Source organism: Nycticebus coucang, chromosome 2, assembly GCF_027406575.1.
Source record: "Nycticebus coucang isolate mNycCou1 chromosome 2, mNycCou1.pri, whole genome shotgun sequence".
NCBI classification, from domain to species: Eukaryota; Metazoa; Chordata; class Mammalia; order Primates; family Lorisidae; genus Nycticebus; species Nycticebus coucang.
The window spans coordinates 59,202,919-59,224,746 of NC_069781.1; the positions used below are offsets into that span (position 1 = coordinate 59,202,919).

A 21,828-nucleotide genomic window follows, 5' to 3' on the forward strand; every position below is an offset into this window, starting at 1 on the left:
ATACGAGTTGCATCATTGCTGATACAAGACTCACTATAATACATTCACTTATCCTCTGCTGGTTGACTCCATAATGCCACGTTCCGATAGACTATTTACTACAGTACAAACCAGAACGGAGGAAATATTTATCCAGCACTTTCTTTTTATGTGTCACGCACTCAGTGTTGACCTGAGCATACCACAATGAAGATGTGAGTCCCGACTAAAGTTATCTAGTTGAGGAGTCAGCTGACACTTATGCATCAGATATCACGATTAAATACTATAAGGGAAAACAGTGCTATACTAGAGAATATGATGCGGGTCGGAGATTCTATTTTAGGTAGTGTGTTTAGGAAAGGCTTCCCTTAGGAGGCGACATTTAATCTGAAATGTCTGCATGGCATTATCTCACACTGACGAGGTAAATTTGAGACTGGAAAGTTAGCGAAGTCATGGGAAGGAGTTTGGACAGTATTCAACTGCAGTGGGAAACAATACCTTACTAGCAAGAGAATGATAAAACTTTGGGTTTTAAAAAGATCGCAGAGCCGACTAAGGTAGCCATGAACAGCGTAGGGGAGGCCTGCACGGACATGAAGCGCGAGTACGACCAGTGCTTCAATCGCTGGTTTGCCGAGAAGTTTCTCAAGGGGGACGGCTCCGGGGATCCGTGCACCGACCTTTTCAAACGTTACCAGCAGTGTGTTCAGAAAGCAATAAAGGAGAAAGAGATTCCTATTGAAGGATTGGAATTCATGGGCCATGGCAAAGAAAAGCCTGAAAACTCTTCTTGACCTTGACAGTCACCTTGAAAACAGATTCCTCAAATCAGGAAATTGAGGACTTTGGATTATGTCAACCAAGGCTGTGAAGATAGCCATCAGATTTGATGAGGAATTTAGGAGAGAAGAGTTTTATTTCCTCCTCCTTGATGTTTTCCTCAAGTTTTAAAAGGCGAACTCTTTGATGATTTCTCACTTTTTCTGGCATCTTACAAGAACTCAATGCGCCAACATGGAATAATTTCTTAGAACACAATGTGCTAAACATGGAATAATTTCTTGGGGTTATGATTGTAATATTTAATTTGGGATCAGCTTTAACTATATCTTGTATGTAGATAAACTAGTCAGGATGATCAAGGTTGCCTGACCTCTTGATTTTTGCTGCAAAGGACATTATGTATACTATACTGAGGTCATTGTTAAGGAAAGCAATTGGTTGGGACCTCTTTTTTCTCTCAGGGAACTAATGCTCTGAAAAGGGATCCGGGCACATTTTCAATCAGAAAATGTGCTTGGGAGCACAGTTTTATTTTTATAAAGTAACTAACAGTTAAGCAACTGGTGGCCTGGATTCACAAAAAGGAAGACAGCTTTTAACAGTTCCCTGCCTTAAAGAGAGGTGTTGGATTAAAATGTGAAAGCTTCAAGAATGTTGCAGTGAACACCACAGTGTAGTTCAAGAATTAAGATGCTTGGAGTCACTGGAAGAAAAACCTGAATAGCAAAGATTTGCTGCTGCCAGCTTCAACCCACATCAGTGAATTAAGTCATCCTGCATATGTAAAATGCTACATCTGATGAAATGATTGGGGGTGGGTAGGTGGTGGTGGTGGTGGTGGTGTTTGCTTTATTTGCCCACCCTGCCCAGTAATATCTGTAATCATGAAGATGGAATAAACCAGAACAGTTAATTTCTATCATTAAAAAAAAAAAAAAAAAAGATCGCAGAGCCAAGAAAGCAAGCAAGGAGACAATAGACTCGGGGTAACGGTTGCTACTGGGTTCGCGAAAAGGTGATGAGGACCTCATTCTGTGAGGACAGAGAAAACTGCAGAGCGATTAAAAAGCCAAGCGGATCATCCAGTATTGAAAGGAAAAACAAATCACGGGTTTCAGGATTTCTCGCTGTGAATCGCTAGGACCACGGTAGGATAAGTTCTCGAAGTGGAAATCTTCGAGCCTAAGGGACAAAATAGCCCAAGGGAGGAGCCGAACCCCAGTCGATATTCTCCTACTTCAGTAACATCAGACGCACAGTGTCCAGGGTCGGAACTGAGGTTCCGCCGAGGCCCAGCCACAAGGCCCAGAGAGAGCCGAAAATACTAGGCAGAGGAAGGGCTCACACCACAAAGTGAACGTCAGCCTGACCAGTGCACTGTTAACCAGCGCAGAGTCAAACCTTTCGCCTACCAATTCACCTCCCGACGGCTGATTAACCACAAACCCGGAAGTACCGCCCACCGTACTCACTTCCGCTATCCCAGGCGTCTGCTCATCTCGCGAGAACTGGAAATGCCTATGTGATCTGTACTAAGCGGAAGTCGGGCCTCTTTTCTGTGGCGCCTGGGAGGCGTTCAGATACTTCAGGATGAAGGTAGGAGGTGGTGTTGGGTTTTGTATGAGGCTTAAAGGCTGCGTATCGCGTCCCAGAAGGCGGAATTACCGCAGTCTCATCACTTGGAGATAGTGGCCCTAAGTGGAGAAGGGTCTGAAGCAGGAGAAACTTTGTCCTTCGGGGGCTGGAGGTCCTTCGGGGAGCGGATGGCGGGCGATTGCCGCTGGAGCTGCGCCGGGCCGGGAGCGCCATGGTGACGTCCTCGCGTGCGCTAGCAGCCCAGTTTGCGGCGGGCCTGTCGTGTGCCTTTTGACCTCGGTACTTAGGTCGGGCTCCATGCTCCGGGCAGGTGAACGGCTGCGGATCGCGGTCGCCCCCGGAGTTGTTCCGCGGGGCTTGAAGGAAAACGTGTCCTATTTAGTGCGGTGCGGGCTGAGCGTTACCATGCTTTCACGTGCTTTTCAGTGAGTGAGAGCGGTAGCTCACGTTTTCTGATTGTGTAAGTGACACGAAAGGCTTTTTGCAATAGAATTACCTTTCTACGAGGTTATACAAGCTTAATAAAGTTTATTAAGCCCTCCTCCTTTAATTCCTTAGCTGAATATCTCCTTCCCAGCCACTGGCTGCCAGAAACTCATTGAAGTGGACGATGAACGCAAACTTCGTACTTTCTATGAGAAGCGAATGGCCACAGAAGTTGCTGCTGACGCACTGGGTGAAGAATGGAAGGTAAAAGTTGCCTATTAAAGGCTAGGCGCCCCTGATTCAGTGGTTAGGGCGCCGGCCACATCCACCGGGGCTGGGGGTTCGAACCCAGTCCGGCCTGCCAAACAACAGTGACAACTGCAACTACAAAAAAAATAGCCGGCGTTGTGGCGGGCACCTGTAGTCCCTCCGAGCTACTTGTAAGGCTGAGGCAAGAGAATCTCTTAAGCCCGAGAGCTTGAGGTTGCTGTGAGCTGCGACGCGACAGCGACATAGTGAGACTCTGTCTCAAAAAAAAAAGTTGGCTATTAAGTTGTTGCAGAAGATTTAAGTAAAAGACGGTAAACGCTGTAGTAATTGGCATTGGCATAGGGTTGTGACTCAAGGTTCTGAATTCTGATCTTTCCAGGAATAGAAAGTTACTGATCTTGGGTAAGTTACTCTAAATGTCACTTTATTATAAAGTAGAGCTATTTTTAAGTGCTAAGAAGAACTGTTTGATTTGTAGCTCTTTGATATTTTTGGTTTCTTGAATATCATCACCTGTAATAAAACATAGGTTAGAGATGTGACTTGAGGGAAAGGAATTGATAATTGAACTTCTGAAGTTGGAAATGTAGACAAAAGTTAGAGATCAGAGGAAACATTGATTTGCTTAGAAAGACGTTCGGATTGATTTTTTTTTTTTACAATGGTGAACAATTTTTTTTTTTTTATTGTTGGGGATTCATTGGTTCGCATTGATCTTAATGAATTATAATTCCTCAAATAGAGGTGTGGCTCATAGATGATACATTCTGTCCTTTATAATAAATTCAGAATAGTGATTGTGTCGTTTTATACTTGTGCAGGGTTATGTGGTCCGAATCAGTGGTGGAAATGACAAGCAAGGTTTCCCCATGAAGCAGGGTGTCTTGACCCATGGCCGCGTCCGCCTGCTGCTGAGTAAGGGGCATTCCTGTTATAGACCAAGGAGAACTGGAGAAAGGAAGCGCAAATCTGTTCGGGGTTGCATTGTGGATGCCAATCTGAGTGTTCTCAACTTGGTTATTGTAAAAAAAGGTGAGGCTTTCTGGTGTTAAATTTGATTTTCATTGAAATTCATTAGAAGACAGTTGTCCAAATGCTTTTTCATTGGGACTATCCACATACTTGTGGGTATTCTTCCCTTGCCTGGATCATTACAAATTATCCGTTCACTGTGAGCCCTCTAATAATTTAGGATTCTTAACAAGGAATTTGTTAAATTAAAATCTCTTTGTTCAAAGGAGAGAAGGATATCCCTGGACTGACTGACACTACTGTACCTCGGCGTCTGGGGCCTAAAAGAGCTAGCAGAATCCGCAAACTTTTCAATCTGTCTAAAGAAGATGATGTTCGCCAATATGTTGTGAGAAAGCCCTTAAACAAAGAAGGTAGGAAGGATAAGGCGATTTATGGCCTATTTTTTGTGATGTGGGCTACCATTTTGTGTGCATATATTAGAAGGTAATTTTTTTTTTTTAGGTTCATTACTATTAGCTTTAGGAGTTATGAGAATGATGGCAAATTACGAGTCTATGATCCCATCTTCATACTTTTGTAATCCTCGTGGTAGAGTTTTAGAATTATTTGGCTTACAAAAGAAATAAACACTTCATCTATTGAAATTGATTTTAACTTCTGCTCCCTTGTTTCCTTGCCCAATATGGATTATAATAAGAGTTGCGAGAATTAGAAGCTAAAAAAAAAAAAATACCATTCTACCAAGAATACTAGGGAGCAGATGTGTGGGTTTGAAGTTTTACCTTTAGTTTTCTTTTTTTGGTTTTTGGCCGGGGCTAGGTTTGAACCTGCCACCTGCAGCATATGGGACCGGCACCCTACTCCTTGAGCCACAGGCACCGCCCTGCCTTTAGTTTTCAAGATTGGTGTGAGTTACACCTGTACTTAGCACATAGTGTGCTCAATAGTCATTCATTTCAAATACTTAGGCACCTACTATGTGCTGTGTATCTATCAGGTCCTGAAGACATGAAGCTTACCTGGCAAAAAATTTAATTGGCAAATATAGGGCAGTTCCCCCATAATCTCACTCCTGGAAATCAGTGTAACAAAAATGTGGTTTTTAAGATGGTTCTTTTATCTATGGTGAGGGTGATTAGTGTTTCAACAGAATCAGAATAATTTAGCATCTCTTCTCAGAATTGATTACCTTCGATGAACTAAGATGAATACATGTGCTCCAAACCAGATCTATAATCTGTGGGCACTTCTGGAGTACAAATCAGAAAGGCTACATGAAGATAGAAGATACTCATAATAAAACAATATGCTACGCATTCTGATATTAATGGTTATGTTCCCCATATTGGCAGAACTGTCTTGGGAAATACAGATGCAGACATAAAATGGTAGAATGAAGAAATAGATAATGGTTTACATAGTTTTCACAGACCAGTTGACTATGCATAAAGTAATGCCATGTATTTTAGTAAAAACACTGGCATGTAGTAGAGTTAGCCTGGTTATTCATCAGGACTTTAGTTTTCTTTGCATTTTTGACATATTTAGCACATCTTTTAGATTTTTTTTTTCTTTTTTTTTTATTGTTAAATCATAGCTATGTACATTAGAGCAATCAAGGGGTACAATGTGCTGGTTTCATACACAATCTGAAATATTCTCATCAAACTGTTCAACGTAGCCTTCATGGCATTTTCTTAGTTATTGTATGTAGACATTTGTATTCTGCCTTTAGTAAGTTTCACCTGTACCCATTCTAAGATACACTGTAGGTGTAGCCCCACCCATTACCCTCCCTCCACCCTAACCTCCCCATCCCTTCCCCTTCCTTGGCCCTTTCCTCATAGTCTTGTGCTGTAGTTGCGTTATAGCCTTCATGTGAAAGCTATAGTTTAGCTTCATAGTAGGGCTGAGTACATTGGATACTTTTTCTACCATTCCTGAGATACTTTGCTAAGAATATGTTCCAGCTCCATCCATGTAAACATGAAAGAGGTAAAGTCTCCATCTCTCTTTAAGGCTGCATAATATTCCATGGTATACATGTGCCACAATTTGCTAGTCCATTCGTGGGTCGATGGGCACTTGGGCTTCTTCCATGACTTAGCAATTATGAATTGGGCTGCAATAAACATTCTGGTACAGATGTCTTTGTTATATTGTGATTTTTGGTCTTCTGGGTATAAACCTAGTAAAGGAATTATAGGATCGAATGGCAGGTCTATTTTTAGGTCTCTAAGTATTCTCCAAACATCCTTCCAGAAGGAACTTATTAGTGTTCATTCCCACCAGCAGCGCAGAAGTGTGCCCTTTTCTTCACATCCACGCCAACATCTCTGGTTTTGGAATTTTGTTATGTGAGCTACTCTTACTGGGGTTAGGTGATACACAAAATAATTTTGTTTTGCATTTCTCTGATGAATAAGGATGATCTTTTTTTCATGTGTTTGTAGATCATGCGTCTGTCTTCTTTAGAAAAGTTTCTCTTCAAGTCCCTTGCCCACCCTGAGATGGGATCACATGTCTTTTTGTTGCTAATACGTTTGAGTTCTCTGTGGATTCTGGTTATTAGATCCTTATCAGAGGTATAACCTGCAAATACTTTCTCCCATTCTGAAGGCTGTCTGCTTGCTTTACTCACTATGTTCTTGGCTGTGCAGAAGCTTTTTGGTTTGATCAGGTCCCAGCAGTGTATTTTTGATACTGCTTCAATTGCCTGGGGAGTCATAAAATACTCACTCAGGCCGATTTCCTTCAAGAGTTTTCCCTGCACTTTCTTCAAGTATTTTTATAGTTTCATGTCTTAAGTTTAAATCTTTTATCCAGTGAGAGTCTATCTTAGTCAATGCAGTGAGAGTTAATGATGAAAGGCGTGGGTCCAGTTTCAATCTTCTACAGATTGCCAGCCAGTTCACCCAGCACCATTTGTTAAATAGGGAGTCTTTTCCCCCACTGAATGTTTTTAATTGGCTTGTCAAAGATCAAATGACGGTAAGTAGCCGGATTCATCTCTTGGTTCTCTACTCTGTTCCAGACATCTACTTCTCTGTTTTTGTGCCAATACCATGCTGTTTTGATCACTGTCAATTTATAGTACAGTTTCAGGTCTGGTAGTGTGATTCTTCCTGCTGTGTTTTTATTGCTGAGTAATGTTTTGGCTATTCGAGGTTTTTTTTCTGATTCCATATAAAATGAAGTATTATTTTTTCAAGATCTTTAAAATATGACAGTGGAGCTTTAATAGGAATTGCATAAAATTATATATTGCTTTGGGTAGTATGGACATTTTAACAATGTTAATTCTTCCCGGCCATGAGCATGGTATATTTTTCCATTTGTTAACATCTTCAGCTATTTCTCTTCTTAGAGTTTCATAGTTCTCTTTGTAGAGATCTTTCACGTCCTTTGTTAGGTATACTCCCAAATATTTCATCTTTGGCACTACTGTGAAAGGAATTGAGTCCTTGACAGTTTTTTCGGCTTGGTTATTGTTGGTATATAAAGGCTACAGATTTATGGGTGTTGATTTTGTAGACTGACATTGCTGTATTCCTTGATCACTTCTAAAAGTTCTGTAGTAGAAATCTTCTAGATTTTTGTAGAGGATGGAATGAGTATTTTAGAGTAGTTGCAGAAGAGTTCAGATTTTATTTATTTATTTTTATCTTTTTTTTGTTAAATCATAGCTGTGTACATTAGTGCAATCGCCTGTACCCATTCTAAGATGCACCATAGATGTGGCCCCACCCATTACCCTCCCTCCACCAAAACCTCCCCCTTCCCTTCCCCTTCCTTGGCCCTTTCCCCATAGTCCTGTGCTATCGTTGGGTTATAGTCTTCATGTGAAAGCTATAATTTAGCTTCATAGTAGGGCTGAGTACATTGGATACTTTTTCTTCCATTCCTGAGATAACTTTGCTAAGAAGAACATGTTCCAGCTCCATCCATGTAAACACAAAAGAGGTAAAGTCTCCATCTTTCTTTAAGGCTGCATAGTATTCCATGGTATACATGTACCACAATTTGCTAGTCCATTCGTGGGTCGATGGGCACTTGGGCTTCTTCCATGACTTAGCAATTATGAATTGGGCTGCAATAAACATTCTGGTACAGATGTCTTTGTTACAGTGTGACTTTTGGTCTTCTGAGTATAAACCTAGTAAAGGAATTATAGGATCGAATGGCAGGTCTATTTTTAGGTCTCTAAGTGTTCTCCAAACATCCTTCCAGAAGGAACGTATTAGTGGGCATTCCCACCAGCAGTGTAGAAGTGTGCCCTTTCCTCCACATCCATGCCAACATTTCTGGTTTTGGGATTTTGTTATGTGGGCTACTCTTACTGGGGTTAGGTGATATCTCAGAGTAGTTTTGATTTGTATTTCTCTGATGATTAAGGATGATGAGCTTTTTTTCATGTGTTTGTAGATTTATGCATCAGTCTTCTTTAGAGAAGTTTCTCTTCAAGTCCCTTGCCCACCCTGAGATGGGGTCACATGTTCTTTTCTTGTTAATATGTTTGAGTTCTCTGTGGATTCTGGTTATTAGACCTTTATTGGAGGTATAACCTGCAAATATTTTCTCCCATTCTGAGGGCTGTCTGCTTGCTTTACTATGTTCTTGGCTGTGCAGAAGCTTTTTAGTTTGATCAGGTCCCAGTAGTGTATTTTGGATACTGCTTCAATTGCCTGGGGAGTCCTCCTCATAAAATATTCACCCAGGACGATTCCTTGAAGAGTTTTCCCTGCACTTTCTTCAAGTATTTTTATAGTTTCATGTCTTAAGTTTAAATCTTTTATCCAGTGAGAGTCTATCTTAGTTAATGGTGAAAGGTGTGGGTCCAGTTTCAATCTTCTACAGGTTGCCAGCCAGTTGACCCAGCACCATTTGTTGAATAGGTAATCTTTTCCCCACTGAATGTTTTTAATTGGCTTGTCAAAGATCAAATAACGCTAAGTAGCTGGATCCATCTCTTGGTTCTGTATTCTGTTCCAGACATCTACTTCTCTGCTTTTGTGCCAGTACCATGCTGTTTTGATCACTATGGATTTATAGTACAGTCTCAGGTCTGGTAGCGTGATTCCTCCTGCTTTGTTTTTATTGCTCAGTAATGTTTTGGCTATTTGAGTTTTTTTCTGATTCCATATAAAACGAAGTTATTATTTTTTCAAGATCTTTAAAGTATGACAATGGAGCTTTAATAGGAATTGCATTTAAATTATATATTGCTTTGGGCAGTATGGACATTTTAACAATGTTGATTCTTCCCAGCCATGAGCATGGTATGTTTTTCCATCTGTTAACATCTTCGGCTATTTCTTTTCTTAGAGTTTCATAGGTTCTCTTTGTAGAGATCTTTCACGTCCTTTGTTAGGTATACTCCCAAATATTTCATCTTCTTTAGCACTACTGTGAAAGGAATAGAGTCCTTGACTGTTCAGCTTGGTTATTGTTGGTATTAAAGGCTACAGATTTATGGGAGTTGATTTTGTAGACTAAGACATTGCTGTATTCCTTGATCACTTCTAAAAGTTTTGTAGTAGAAATCTTTTAGATTTTTGTAGAGGATGTAATGAGTATTTTAGAGTAGTTGTAGAAGAGTTCAGATTTGATTTAAAAGGCCTCAAAAATTTTTCCTAGATACTGTTCATTCTATTAAGCTTACCTAATATTTTAAAGCAGATCCTAATGAACATGAGTCTGCTTGAAATGATTGTCGTTTGCATTTTCAGGTAAGAAACCTAGGACCAAAGCACCCAAGATTCAGCGTCTTGTAACTCCACGTGTCTTACAACATAAACGCCGGCGCATTGCTCTGAAGAAACAGCGTACTAAGAAAAATAAGGAAGAGGCTGCAGAATATGCTAAACTTTTGGCCAAGAGAATGAAGGTGAGCCTAAGATTGGGGAAAGAAACGTCAGGGTAGCTTTGATTTTGCATGTTTATCCTAGACAGATCTTTTTAACTCTTAACTCTGCTTTTTAATTTTGTTTAGGAGGCCAAAGAAAAGCGCCAGGAACAGATTGCCAAAAGACGCAGGCTGTCCTCTCTGAGAGCATCCACTTCTAAGTCTGAATCCAGTCAAAAATAAGGATTGTTTTTGAGTAACAAATAAATGAGTTCTTATCTTTTTTACTGACTTTTCATTGATCTAATTAATAAGCAAGTTAGTTTATAGGCAATGCATACAGCAGTCTAGTGGTGGGCAACATCAGAGACTGACTTATGTGATGGTAATGGAAGAGAGATGGACAGGATGAAGGGTTTCTTTGGATGAACAGAAGGCTCAGGAAAAGTGGTTGGTGTAAGATATCTTTGGAAAGGCACTGAACGCTGAAGGGAAATAAATGACTAGGTCTGTTCATCTTTTATAGTTTATTTTAGGAATATAGCTTTTTAAAACATCTATAACACAATTCAATACATAAAAGCCACCCTTGTGAAGATGGATATGTATGTTATTTTTTAAAAAGACAACTTGTTAAGCATAGTTTTAATGGACACCATTTTTAAATACTACAAAGTTTTTTAAACCAGTGTAAATTTATTGCATTAACAAAGCTTTTCAATTCTTGTGAATTATTTGTGCTGTTGCTGTTTTACACTTTGGAAAGATGACTGCCAATAAGTACACTTCATTTCAACTCTAGGTGATAATGTAGAGCCTAAAGCAGTGTTTTACCATATAAATATACATGTGAATCACCTGGGAATACGGATAAAATGTAGATGGGGAGGGCCCCACATTTTACATTACTAAAAAGCTCCCCCTTGAGGCCAATATTATCAGTCCTCAGTTGCTGGCCTGTAAGATCTTTGACAACTGTAAAACATCCTCATTGCTCTAACTATGTGATATTAAAAAGTTGCATAGCATGGGCAGCTCGTGTGGCTCAAAGGAGTAGGGTGCTGGCCCCATATGCCGTAGGTGGCGGGTTCAAACCCCGCCCCGGCCAAAATGAAAAAAAAAAAATGACAAATCTTAATTGGCAATATAAATTAAGGAACTTAAAAAGCAAAGGGAAATGTAGCATTTTATCCAAAGCCAAATATTTGTAGCTGACACAGCTACAAATAGCTTTAAAAGTCACATGACAAGTTCTGTATTCAACCTGGAGTTGTACATTAACCAGTATCTGATCAGGATATGTACAACTTGAGAAGCACTTCACTGATTTCAAGGCATGTAGTGACAATGAAATAAGTAGACAAAGGTTCAATCCTGCTATTAAATGTATACCAGAAATGTAACAGCAAATGAATATGGGAGCCCATTAATTTGTTAAGTTCTTAGCCACCCTACTTGTAATCAACCTACAAAGTGTAAAGAAATTGGTATCAGAAGTCAGAGTAATCTTGGCTGAAGTGAAAGACTGCTGTTAGAAGTTGCCAGGATTATTAAGTTTCATAAAGTGATGACAGTCATTCTAGGTACCACAGATGCATGGTCATTTTGTAAGCATTTTGTTTTCTTATTTGTGGTGTTGGATATCGCAAAAAGTATGTGCAGATCTTTTCACTAGTTTTTTAGTGTTTGTGTATTTACTGTATGGCCCCAAACAACTCTTATTCCAATGTGCAACAAAAGAAAAGACAACCCTGTGTTTTTTGTTTTTTTTTTTTTGAGATAGTCGCACTATGCTGTCCTCTTAAGAGTGCCATGGTATCACAGCCCACAGCAACGTCAAAACTCTTAGGCTTAAGAGATTCTCTTGCCTCAGCCTCCCAAGTAGCTGGGACTACAGGTGCCCACCACAATGCCTGGCTATTTTTTCTTTTTTTTAGAGACAAGAGTCACTTTTTCCCCCTTGGCAGAGTGCCATGGCATCACACAGCTCACAGCAACTTCCAACTCCTGGGCTTAGGCAATTCTCTTGCCTCAGCCTCCCAAATAGCTGGGACTAGTAGGTACCTGCTATTTTTTGTTGCAGTTTGACCAGGGCTGGGTTTGAACCCACCACCCTAGGTATATGGGGCTGGTGCCCTATGCACTGAGCCACAGGAGCCGCCCATGCCTGGCTATTTTTTTTTGTTGTAGTTGCCATTGTTTAGCTGGCCTGGGCTGAGTTTGAACCCACCAGTTTCAGTCAGTGTATGTGGCCGAACCTGTAACCACTGTGCTACAGGTGCCGAGCCTCCCTATGGGCATTTCTAAATCCATAGATAACATATTTAGTGTTACTTTTTTTCTGTGGTGAGTGTTTAATACAAGAAATCAGTCCCAGGAGGTGTCTGGCTCAAAGGAATAGGGCACCGGCCCCATATGCTGGAGGTGGTGGGTTCAAACCCAGCCCCAGCCAAAAACTGCAAAAAATAAATAAAAATAAGGTACTAAAAGTTACTTTATTTATATTTTAAAAGTTATTACAAAAGTCAAAATTTTGGGTGGTACCTGTGGCTCAGTGAGTAGGGCACCAGCCCCACATACCAAGGGTGGCGGGTTTGAACCAGCCCCAGCCAAACTGCAACAAAAAATAGCTGCGCATTGTGGTAGGCACCTGTAGTCCCAGCTACTTGGGAGGCTGAGGCAAGAGAATCGCCTAAGCCCAAGAGCTGGAGGATGCTGTGAGCTGTGACACAACAGCACTCTACCGAGGGTGACAAAGTGAAACTCTTCTCGAAAAAAAAAAAAAAATTATAATTTCATCATAAAGCCGAAACATATAAGATCTTTATTGTAGATTTTTTGAGAAGTGCTGAATAAATTGAAGTTATGAAAACTGTACAGAAGAAATGAAAAAATACTTAAGACTTTTACATATCATAAAGATTCAAATTCTACAGATCTCTGGAGACTTAATGTAACAGACAAAGGCACAGCAAATTAAATTTTTCATTTTATTCAACCTCTTTTTTTATAGGCAAGGTAATTCCAAATTTGGTGTTGTATCAGTGTGAAGTATTAAAACTAGAACCAAGTCTTAAGTTGCAAAAATATATATTCTGAGACAGTGCAAAAGATTCATTTTGAAGGTAATGAAAACTGTACATAATTTTTGACAAGTTCTTTCGCTTAGAATTTTCACAAATTCAAATTCATACATTTCTGCATAGGTCAGAATAATCCTGAAATGTTGAAAGACTGGAACAATAGGTATAACTCTTAAAAGGTTATACCAAGTAGAAGAGAAAAGTTGTGCTGTTAATTCTACCACATGGAAGTAAAATTTTTGTGTCAACTGATTTAATCATCTGCATAAATTACTGTAAACATACACATAGAACCACTGGCTTCTTAAACCACACAGAGTTAAGGCAAACTCGTTCCTCTGGGATATTTTTAATAAAAGGCATGATAATGTTAAAGTAAGGCATATGAAGTACTGTTTTTTTAAAATCTACTGACAATAAGATCAATAAGCTTTAAAGACTTACTTGATTCAATCTTAAAAACAGTATTTACAAATGCACAATTTACTCACAAGCATCAAATCTAAATACTATACAATAAAACTTCTGTGTTCAGTGCAAGTTTATCCCACAGGTTTTTAAAAGTGACTAATATAACAATTTATGTACCTGGAAAAAGATCTCCAGGTCCAGTGACATACTTTAGCATTTTAAGCATGTTCTTATTATTTCTGTTAATTATAAGAAAGCTGATTTAATTTCATTTTAACTATCTGATGACAAACTCATTCCAATTTTAAAGCTGTTCCAAATTACTGGGATGAAGATGGAAATAACTGGAAACTTAAGACAATCCATCGATCAAGATAATACATGATATAAAAGGTCAAAATATATTAAATTCAAAGTCAGAGGGAAGGCATCAGACTTCCAGGTAATTTTGAGATTAATGACTACAGATGAATTTTAAGTCATTTATTTAACAGTCAATGGGACCCTTTCAGAAAACTGCAATACTCTAAGAATTTTAATAAATATACATTATAATATGGCTGTATATATACATACCTACACAGCCCCACACCTGTACATTACATACACAAATAGTTGCTCTTGTAATTGAGAAATTTCTTTTGTTTTGGGGGTTAGGCAAGTTTAATTTGCCACTCCCCAAATCCAATGTCTTCAAATATAAACAATGCCTCAAATGCATATAGTTTCTCATTATTTCTATCTACTATAACAAATACTGAAAAATCCCAAAGTCGTTTTCAATAGAGGCAGATAAACAGTTTGGGAGTTAAAAATCTTCAATATCAGTAAACCCTGGGACATTTTACATTTCAAGATGATTCAGTATTTTACAATTCATTATATATTGTTCCCAAAAGTTACTTCTTTTTAATTTCACCATTTCTTAGGATTTGAAAAAAACTTTGAATGTTTCCAAATTGACTCTATTCCCCCAGTCTTATGTATTCAAAATTCTAATGAGTCTCCTTATTTAAATGAAAGGTGCTCCAAAACACTTCCTGCACCACTCCACGCTGACACTTGGTGGAGCATCAATTTTCTGCAACTTCTCAATGATCTCTGAAGACAGACTATTGTATGCAATTCCATATTCACTGTCAAAAGCCTCTGAAAGAAATTTTCAAAAATGTAGTTGTAATTTGTTAATAATAAGCAAAGGCTACTCATTAAAAAATGGTACAGTAAAATTACATAACTACACATTTCAAGGTAGATATCCCTTTTCTATTTTAAATTTTGGGTTTCTTTAGAGATGGGGTCTCATTATGTTGCCGAGGCTGGTGTTGAACTCCTGGCCTCAAGCAATTCTCCCATCTCAGCCTCCCAAAGCTGCTGGGATTACAGGTGTGAGCCACCATGCCCACCTCTAAATGTAGAAATCCTTTCAAAGGCAAGTGAATTATTGGCACTAACTACAACTTTTAAAAGTTACTTTAGAAAACAAAACTAAGAAGCTAATCCTTCATTAACCAACTTACCAATATCAATATTCTCTCTTCCAAGAGACACTAATGATAAGAAGAGGATTTCTCTGTACAAACTCCTATAAAACAAATATATTTTAAAAGTGAGAAAATAGCATAAAAATACATACAGATGCATGGTTTTTAAAAATGGTGAAAACACGGTGGCTCCTGTGGCTCAAGGAGTAGGGCGCCCGTCCCATATGCCGGAGGTGGCGGGTTCAAACCTAGCCCCGGCCAAAAAAAAATGGTGAAAATACAATGAATCCCCAACAATAAAAAATAATAAAATAAAAATGGTGAAAACAGATTAATCTGTAATCTAGTTCACAGTAATGTATCTGTATCAATATTGTGGTACTGATATTACACTGCAGTTATATGAAATGTTACCTTTGGAGAAAGCTGGGTGCAGGGTACATGGAACTCTATAATATTTTTGCAACTTACCATGAGTATTTCAAATTAAAAGGTTAAAAAAAGAGGGTGGTGCCTGTGGCTCAAGGAGTAGGGCGCCAGCCCCATATACCAGGGGTGGCGGGGTCAAGCCCAGCCCTGGCCAAAAACTGCAAAAAAATTAAGAAATAGAAATAAAAAACGTTAAAAAAGAAAGGTTAATGGGCACAAAGCTACAAACCAATAACAAAATGGCTTTAACTTTATTATAAATTAAATATGTAAAAGCAGAGTCTTCTCTCCTTTTTTGTCTCTCAAGAAAGTAACACATTAATTTCTGAGTTAAGATAGGGGTCTAAAACCCTTACACACAAACTGTGAAAGGTAGTATGGGCTCTTTGCTATTTCACTCAATAGCAGAGGAGAAATCACCTTTACTTGTTTTGTGAATACAAAAATTTCACACACATTAAAAATGAACTTCATGACTCAGTTGCTAAAAACAAAGATGAGAGGAAAATTTAAGAAATGAACTGAAAAAAGGTAAGGCTTCATATAGCATTCTTTAGAAACTTCAGAAACCATCTCATGACATTTCTGCTATTACTTTCCTGGCCTGAACTACAGACAGATGAAGCAAGCTGCTCTTTAGATTGTCGAGAATGTCATCTCTGCCTCAACTGTTGAGATTACAAGTGGATCCATTCATTTTTGTATCAATTCTTGCCCTATTCTGAGATTACATTTAAAGTTGCCACAACTGAAGAAACTTGAAGGGACCCTTGGTTATGCCCCCCCTTTTCTGAAGTTTCCACTGCAAAATTCACTTATGCTGTGGGGGGATGAGTACTAATCCAAGCACATTAGCAGACAATAGTAATAGGATCAGAAGAGCGCCACTGCTTCTGTCACTTGCCTAAAATGTTTCTCCTCCTAATTCCATATTCTTTTACATCCAATATGAAAAGAAAAGATGTGTGAGTATCAAAGGGCCTGACCAACTACTACATAGGTACTAATTTATCAGTGTTAACCACAGGTCTCCAGTGAACAGCAGTAATGTTTCCAAAAGGCAGTACATTTTAAACATCCACGAATTATCTTCTTAAAATGTAATCCATTTCCCCTGCACTTTTATTGTGTGTTTGTGTTCCAGTAGGAATGCATATATGTGTGTAGCATTTTTTAAAACAATCAGATGTTTTCCAATGAGCGTGTCTTTTCTTCACAACTAAACATATTTCAAAAAGTAAAATAACCTTTTTGGGGGAAGGAGACAGTCTCACTATGCCGTCCTCAGTACAGTGCTGTGCCATCACAGCTCACAGCAACCTCAAACTCTTAGGCTTAAGGGATTCTCTAGCCTCAGCCTCCCAAGTAGCTGAGACTACCGGTGCTTACCACAACGCCCAGCCATTTTTTTGTTGCAGCTTTCATTGTTGTTTAGCTGGCCCAGGGACAGAGTCGAACCCGCCAGCCTTAGTGTATGTGGCCAACGCCGTAACCACCGTGCCACAGGCACCAAGACAAAAATAAAATAATTTTTTTTTTATACTAAGTATTTTATTGTCTGCTGCCCCTAGTGTATATAAAACAATTACCCTTGTGAAGCAGAAATTCACGAAAATTCAGAGAGGTAGATGTTAAGTACTGGCAAAAGTAGAACTTTATGTGTTATGGCATTTTGTTACAGGGATAAGCTTTTGTACAGGCTTCAAATTTAGCTCTCTTTAGCTCCAGTTCATGAGAAGTGGTTTGAGAAACCTCGAAAGGTTCACTGTATCACTGGGATCTGAAGGGATTTATTCTTAAAGATACTCCAATCAGGAGAGGATCATTTTGAGCCTTCTGCAGACAAAATTGTTTCAGCTCTGCAGCTGCCTGGGAAACTTTAATGCTTCCAGCCTGAGCTGCTGAACCCCTTTCTTCATTGCAGCAACGCTGGAGAAACCAGACATGGTGCATGCAAGAGCCAGGCTGATTCGGGAGCTAAAATAATTTTTTAAAAAGTGGAATCAGGGCGGCATCTGTGGCTCAAAGGGGTAGGGCGCTGGTCCCATATGCCTGAGGTGGCGGGTTCAAACCCAGCCCCAGCCAAAAACCAAAAAAAAATAAATAAATAAAAATTCTAAAAAAAAAAAAAAAAAGTGGAATCAGAGAGCGGCACACCAAGCAAAAAATACTGAATTCTTACCTTTGTCTTTTCGTGTCTGGCTTCATTTGCTGTGACAGCAGGCTGATGGGTTTAAGAACATCATTATGCTGAATACTTTGCCTAATAGTTTCCACTAAAGTGCTTGTTGCTTGCTGTTCCTCTGACAGGAGAGACAATTTCTTTTCAGAATCTAACAAAAAGAACATAGTAAATAATAAGTTTTTAATAATTATTAAAGAAGTATTTTCCCAGAGTTGTGGCATTTTTTATTTGCTTATTCAATATCACCTCCCCGTTACTAGTAAAATTTTGTAGCAATGTGCTCAGCCCAAAAGGGTTTTCCTGCTTCTATTTTTCAGATAGGGAGACCTGTCCCTCCACCCTTCTCCCCCAGTTGATGACTTACTGACTGAAGCTGGCATGCGATGCAGTCATCTTACAACCACAAAGCCATCTTTACTGATAGTAAAGCAGAACACACAGAAAGACCCTGGGTCCCAAATGACAGAGGAGTTGCCTACCAGTCCTAGACTAATTTATAACTTTTTTCATTTAAAATTTTATTAACTGACAAAAACTGTACATATTTATGGTATACATGATATAATTCATAACTTCATTGTGTGAAAGAATAATCTTTACCTATCTAAGCCTCTTATATTCTATTAAATATAACAGAGTCTAATCTTAATTAATTCAAGAGTAATTCTAGAACTATTAATTCTAGAACAAACATTTATATAGACTATATAAAAGTACTTCTAACTGGATATAGTGGCACATGCTTGTAGATCCAGCTACTCAGGAGGCTGACAATAGAAGGATCATTTGAGCTCAGGAGTTCAAGACCAGCCTGGGCAACACAGTAAGACCCAGTCTCAATAGAAACAAAAAGTGTGTCACTGGTAGAGTGGATATAAACCATAATGTTATTAAACATACACAAATTCAACAAGGTGTGCTTGTCCTGGAAAAAGGGAAAACGTTAATAATCCAGGTAATTTCAGAAGCTATATGACTTTATTTATAATCACATTTGCATGAGATGGACTATGTATCCAACAAGTCCTCAGCCTCACTCTGAGTGCCTGTCCTAAGCAATGTACTATTTATAAAACACAGCCTTTAAATAAAGGCAAGTAATACTTCATTTGTGTTTAACCAAAGAAACAGCAAATTTCTCTGTTAGGATAATAACAGGAAAAACTGGCTGCTACAAGATTTAATCCTTCTACCTGATAAATATAATAAGCAATTCCATTGTTTCTCCTTTCCCTCACTTTTTAAAATAATAACTCTAATGAGATACAATTCCCAAACCATATAATTCATCCAGGTAAACAAAGATACTGTATTTTAGGTTAGGTTCTAAAGTCACAGCATAGCATGTAAACAAATCTAATCAATCTCTTTAATTTAACAGGTAGAAGATCTAGGATCAAAACCCATAGCAGTGGCTTGGCGCCTGTAGCTCAAGCAGCTAAGGCAACAGCCACATACACCAGAGCTGGCAGGTTCGAATCCAGCCTGGGTCCACCAAGCAACAATGACAACTACAACCAAAAACTAGCCGGGCGTCATGTTGGGCACCTATAATCCCAGCTACTTGGGTGGCTGAGGCAAGAGAATTGCTTGAGCCCAGGAGTTGGAGGTTCCTGTGAGCTGTGATGCCAAGGCACTCTACCCAGGCGACAGCTTGAGGCTCTGTCTCAAAAAAAAAAACCCATAGCAGTAGGGGTGCTACAGTGGTTAGGGCGCCAGCCACATGCTCTGGGGTGGTAGGTTCGAACCCAGCCTAGGCCTGTTAAAAAAAAAAAAAAAAGTAGCTGGGCACTGTGGCGGGCACCTGTGGTCCCAGATACTAGGGAGGCTAAGGCAAGAGAATAGCTTGAGCCCAAGAATTTGAGGTTGCTGTGAGCAATGACACCATAGCACTCTACTGAGGGTAACAAAGGGAAACTCTACCTCAATTTAAAAAAAAAAAAAAAAAACCACAGCACCACTATTTCTTCAGTTGAAAACAAATATACTAAAACCCACTAAATTGTACACTTTATTTTTTAATAAGACAGGGCTTGCTCTGTCATCCAGGGTGGAGTGCAGTGGTGCAGTCATACCTCATTGTAACCTTGTACTCTAGGGCTCAAACAATCCTTCCATCTGAAACTCCCAAGTAGTTGGGAATACAGATGCACACCACCATGTGCTCAGCTAAGTTTGAAAAAAAAGTTTTATAGAGTCAGGGTCTCACTATGTTGCTCCGTCTGCTGAATTGTTTTGGCTATTCTGGGTCCCTTAAATATCCATATGAATTTTAGGATAGGATTGTCAATTCATGCAAAGAAGCTACCTGGAATTTTGATAGAAACTGCATTCAAACTGAAGTTCAATTTAGGACTACTGTCATCTTAATAATATTAACTTTTTCAATCCATAAACTTAGGATTTCTTTACATTTATTCAGGTATTCTTTAATTTGTTCCAATAATGATTTCAGTTTTCAGAATGTTAAGTTTTGCACTTCTTCTGTCAAATTTATAAGTATTTTTATTCTTTTTTTTTGCAGTTTTTGGTTGGGGCTGGGTTTGAACCCACCACCTCTGGCATATGGGGCTGGTGCCCTACTCCTTTGAGCCACATGTGCCACCCAATATTTTTATTCTTTTTAGTCCTATTATAAATGAGTTTTTCTTAATTACAATTTGGATTATTTGTTCAAAAGTACATAGAAATACATTGATTTCTGTATATTAAATCATATATCCTGCAACTTTGCCAATATTAGTTCCAATACATTATGAGTATATGTATGTGTATATGATGTGTATTCCTTAGAATTTTCTACATGTATGATCATATAATCTTAAATAATTTTACTTCTTCTTTTCTAATTTGGATGGTGTTTATTTTCTGGCCTAATTGCTCTAGCTAGATTCCAACACAAAGGTAAATGGAAATGGCATAAGCAAACATCCTCTTATCGCTGTATTTAGGGGGAAAGCATTTACTCTTTTACCATTAAGTATGATTTCAACTGTGGATTTTCATATGTGGGTAGATACCCATTGTCAAGATAAGGAAATTCTTTTCTATTCTTAGCTTGCTGAGCATTCTAAACAAAGGGTGATGTGATGGATTTTGTCAAATGCTTTGGCTGCACCTATTGAGACAATCACGTGGATTTTGTCTTTTGCTTTATTGATATGATATATAATACTAATTTTTTTTCTTTTTTTTTTAGACAGAGTCTCAGTTGCTCACCCTCAGTAGAGTGCTGTGGCATCTTAACTCACAGCAACCTCAAACTCTTAGGTTTAAGCTATCCTCTTATTTTAGCTTCCCAAGTAGCTGGGACCCTAGGCACCCACCACAACGCCCAGCTATTTTTTAGAGATGGGGTCTCACTCTTGCTCAGGCTGGTCTCAAACCTGTGAGCTCAGGCAATCTACCTGCCTTGGCCTCCCCAGAGCTGGGATTATAGGCTTGAGCCACTGGACCTGGCACTAATTAATTTTCAAATGTTAAACTGAAGCCACATGCTTGAGATAAATCCCATTTAGTCATGGTATACAATCTTTCTTCTATATTGCTGGATTCAGTTTGCTTGTATTTTTTGAAGATTTTTATGTCTATATTCATAAGTGATGTTGATTCTGAATTTTCTTTTCAAATGGCATCTATGTTTGGTTTTTCTATCAGAGTAATACCAGCCTTCCCACTAAAATGTCCACTGTTTTCAAGAGTGCTCTCAGGCTTGAACTTCTTCACACAGGGTTCTAAAAATAAAGTCATCTCCTTTGGAGAGAGTTTCAGAGCTCTCTATTCTTATGCTCTCCCTCTGCTCCTAAGCAAAGTTCCTAAGCCACTGCTCTGGAGCTAAGGCTGGAAATAATAGCCCTTCTCTTAAAGTGACACACTTGCTTTATGAGCAGGGTGCTGGAGAGAGTCTTTTCAGCTCACCTCTCTTAGAATAAAATGCCTACCCTATGAGTGAACTGCAGTGAGAATAATTGGGGACCCAGTATTCTAAGTCTGCTGTTACAACTGGGGATATAGCCTCTGACCTATGAACGGAGGGAAATGGAAGAACTGAACTTCCACTTTTTAACCACATTCACCAAGAATTCAGCCTTGGCAATACAGAGCTAGAAGGATAAGAAATGCTGGAAGGTTGCTTTTCCAAGGGAGATGCTAGAGGCTTTGGGAGCTCCACAGGGGTTAGCAAGTAGTGGCTCAAGTGCAACAGAAACCTGCCCTTTTCAGTAAGATTTAGTAGATTAAAAAAAATAAATAAATAAATGGTCCTTCATTTGCTTTATAGTCTTAGGACAATTTCCAAATGCTACTTTTTAAAAAAATAATTTTCACTAATTACAGTTGTTTCACTGAAGAGTGGGT

The 21,828-nt window shown here is 38.9% G+C and overlaps 3 protein-coding genes across 7 annotated transcripts in view; 2 read left to right on the forward strand and 1 right to left on the reverse strand.

The window, feature by feature from the left end:
• Nucleotides 1–541: 541 nt before the first annotated feature.
• On the forward strand, nucleotides 542–1,555 carry LOC128572002 (TP53-regulated inhibitor of apoptosis 1). Its single transcript, XM_053571903.1, has one exon. The coding sequence runs from the start codon at nucleotides 549–551 to the stop codon at nucleotides 777–779; it is 231 nt and encodes a 76-aa protein (XP_053427878.1). The 5' UTR covers nucleotides 542–548; the 3' UTR covers nucleotides 780–1,555.
• Nucleotides 1,556–2,259: 704 nt separating this feature from the next.
• Nucleotides 2,260–10,155, forward strand: RPS6 (ribosomal protein S6). Its single transcript, XM_053571940.1, has 6 exons — nucleotides 2,260–2,364; nucleotides 2,923–3,054; nucleotides 3,882–4,092; nucleotides 4,299–4,445; nucleotides 9,765–9,922; nucleotides 10,028–10,155. Exons 1-6 carry the CDS (start codon nucleotides 2,359–2,361, stop codon nucleotides 10,121–10,123), a joined length of 750 nt encoding a protein of 249 aa, XP_053427915.1. The 5' UTR covers nucleotides 2,260–2,358; the 3' UTR covers nucleotides 10,124–10,155.
• A 2,526-nt stretch (nucleotides 10,156–12,681) lies between these two features.
• DENND4C (DENN domain containing 4C) overlaps nucleotides 12,682–21,828 on the reverse strand; it is a 116,288-nt gene continuing 107,141 nt past the window's right edge. For 3 of the 5 annotated variants that reach the window (XM_053571923.1, XM_053571911.1, XM_053571916.1), the window contains 3 exons: nucleotides 17,470–17,620; nucleotides 14,895–14,959; nucleotides 12,682–14,523 (listed from right to left, as the gene is read on the reverse strand). In XM_053571923.1, the coding sequence (XP_053427898.1) occupies nucleotides 14,387–14,523; nucleotides 14,895–14,959; nucleotides 17,470–17,620 (353 nt within the window). In that variant the 3' untranslated portion in view covers nucleotides 12,682–14,386. Of the gene's footprint in view, nucleotides 14,524–14,894; nucleotides 14,960–15,000; nucleotides 15,107–17,469; nucleotides 17,621–21,828 lie in introns of those variants that run through there. The other 2 variants (XM_053571932.1, XM_053571928.1) reach the window with 2 other exon arrangements.

Bases quoted from the DNA above. Each gene is read 5' to 3' on its own strand.
- RPS6 (XM_053571940.1), top strand. The intron at 3,055-3,881 runs GTAAAAGTTGCC...ATACTTGTGCAG, and splicing joins CACTGGGTGAAGAATGGAAG to GGTTATGTGGTCCGAATCAG. The intron at 4,093-4,298 runs GTGAGGCTTTCT...CTTTGTTCAAAG, and splicing joins CTTGGTTATTGTAAAAAAAG to GAGAGAAGGATATCCCTGGA.
- LOC128572002 (XM_053571903.1), top strand. From the start codon at position 549: ATGAACAGCGTAGGGGAGGCCTGCACGGACATGAAGCGCGAGTACGAC.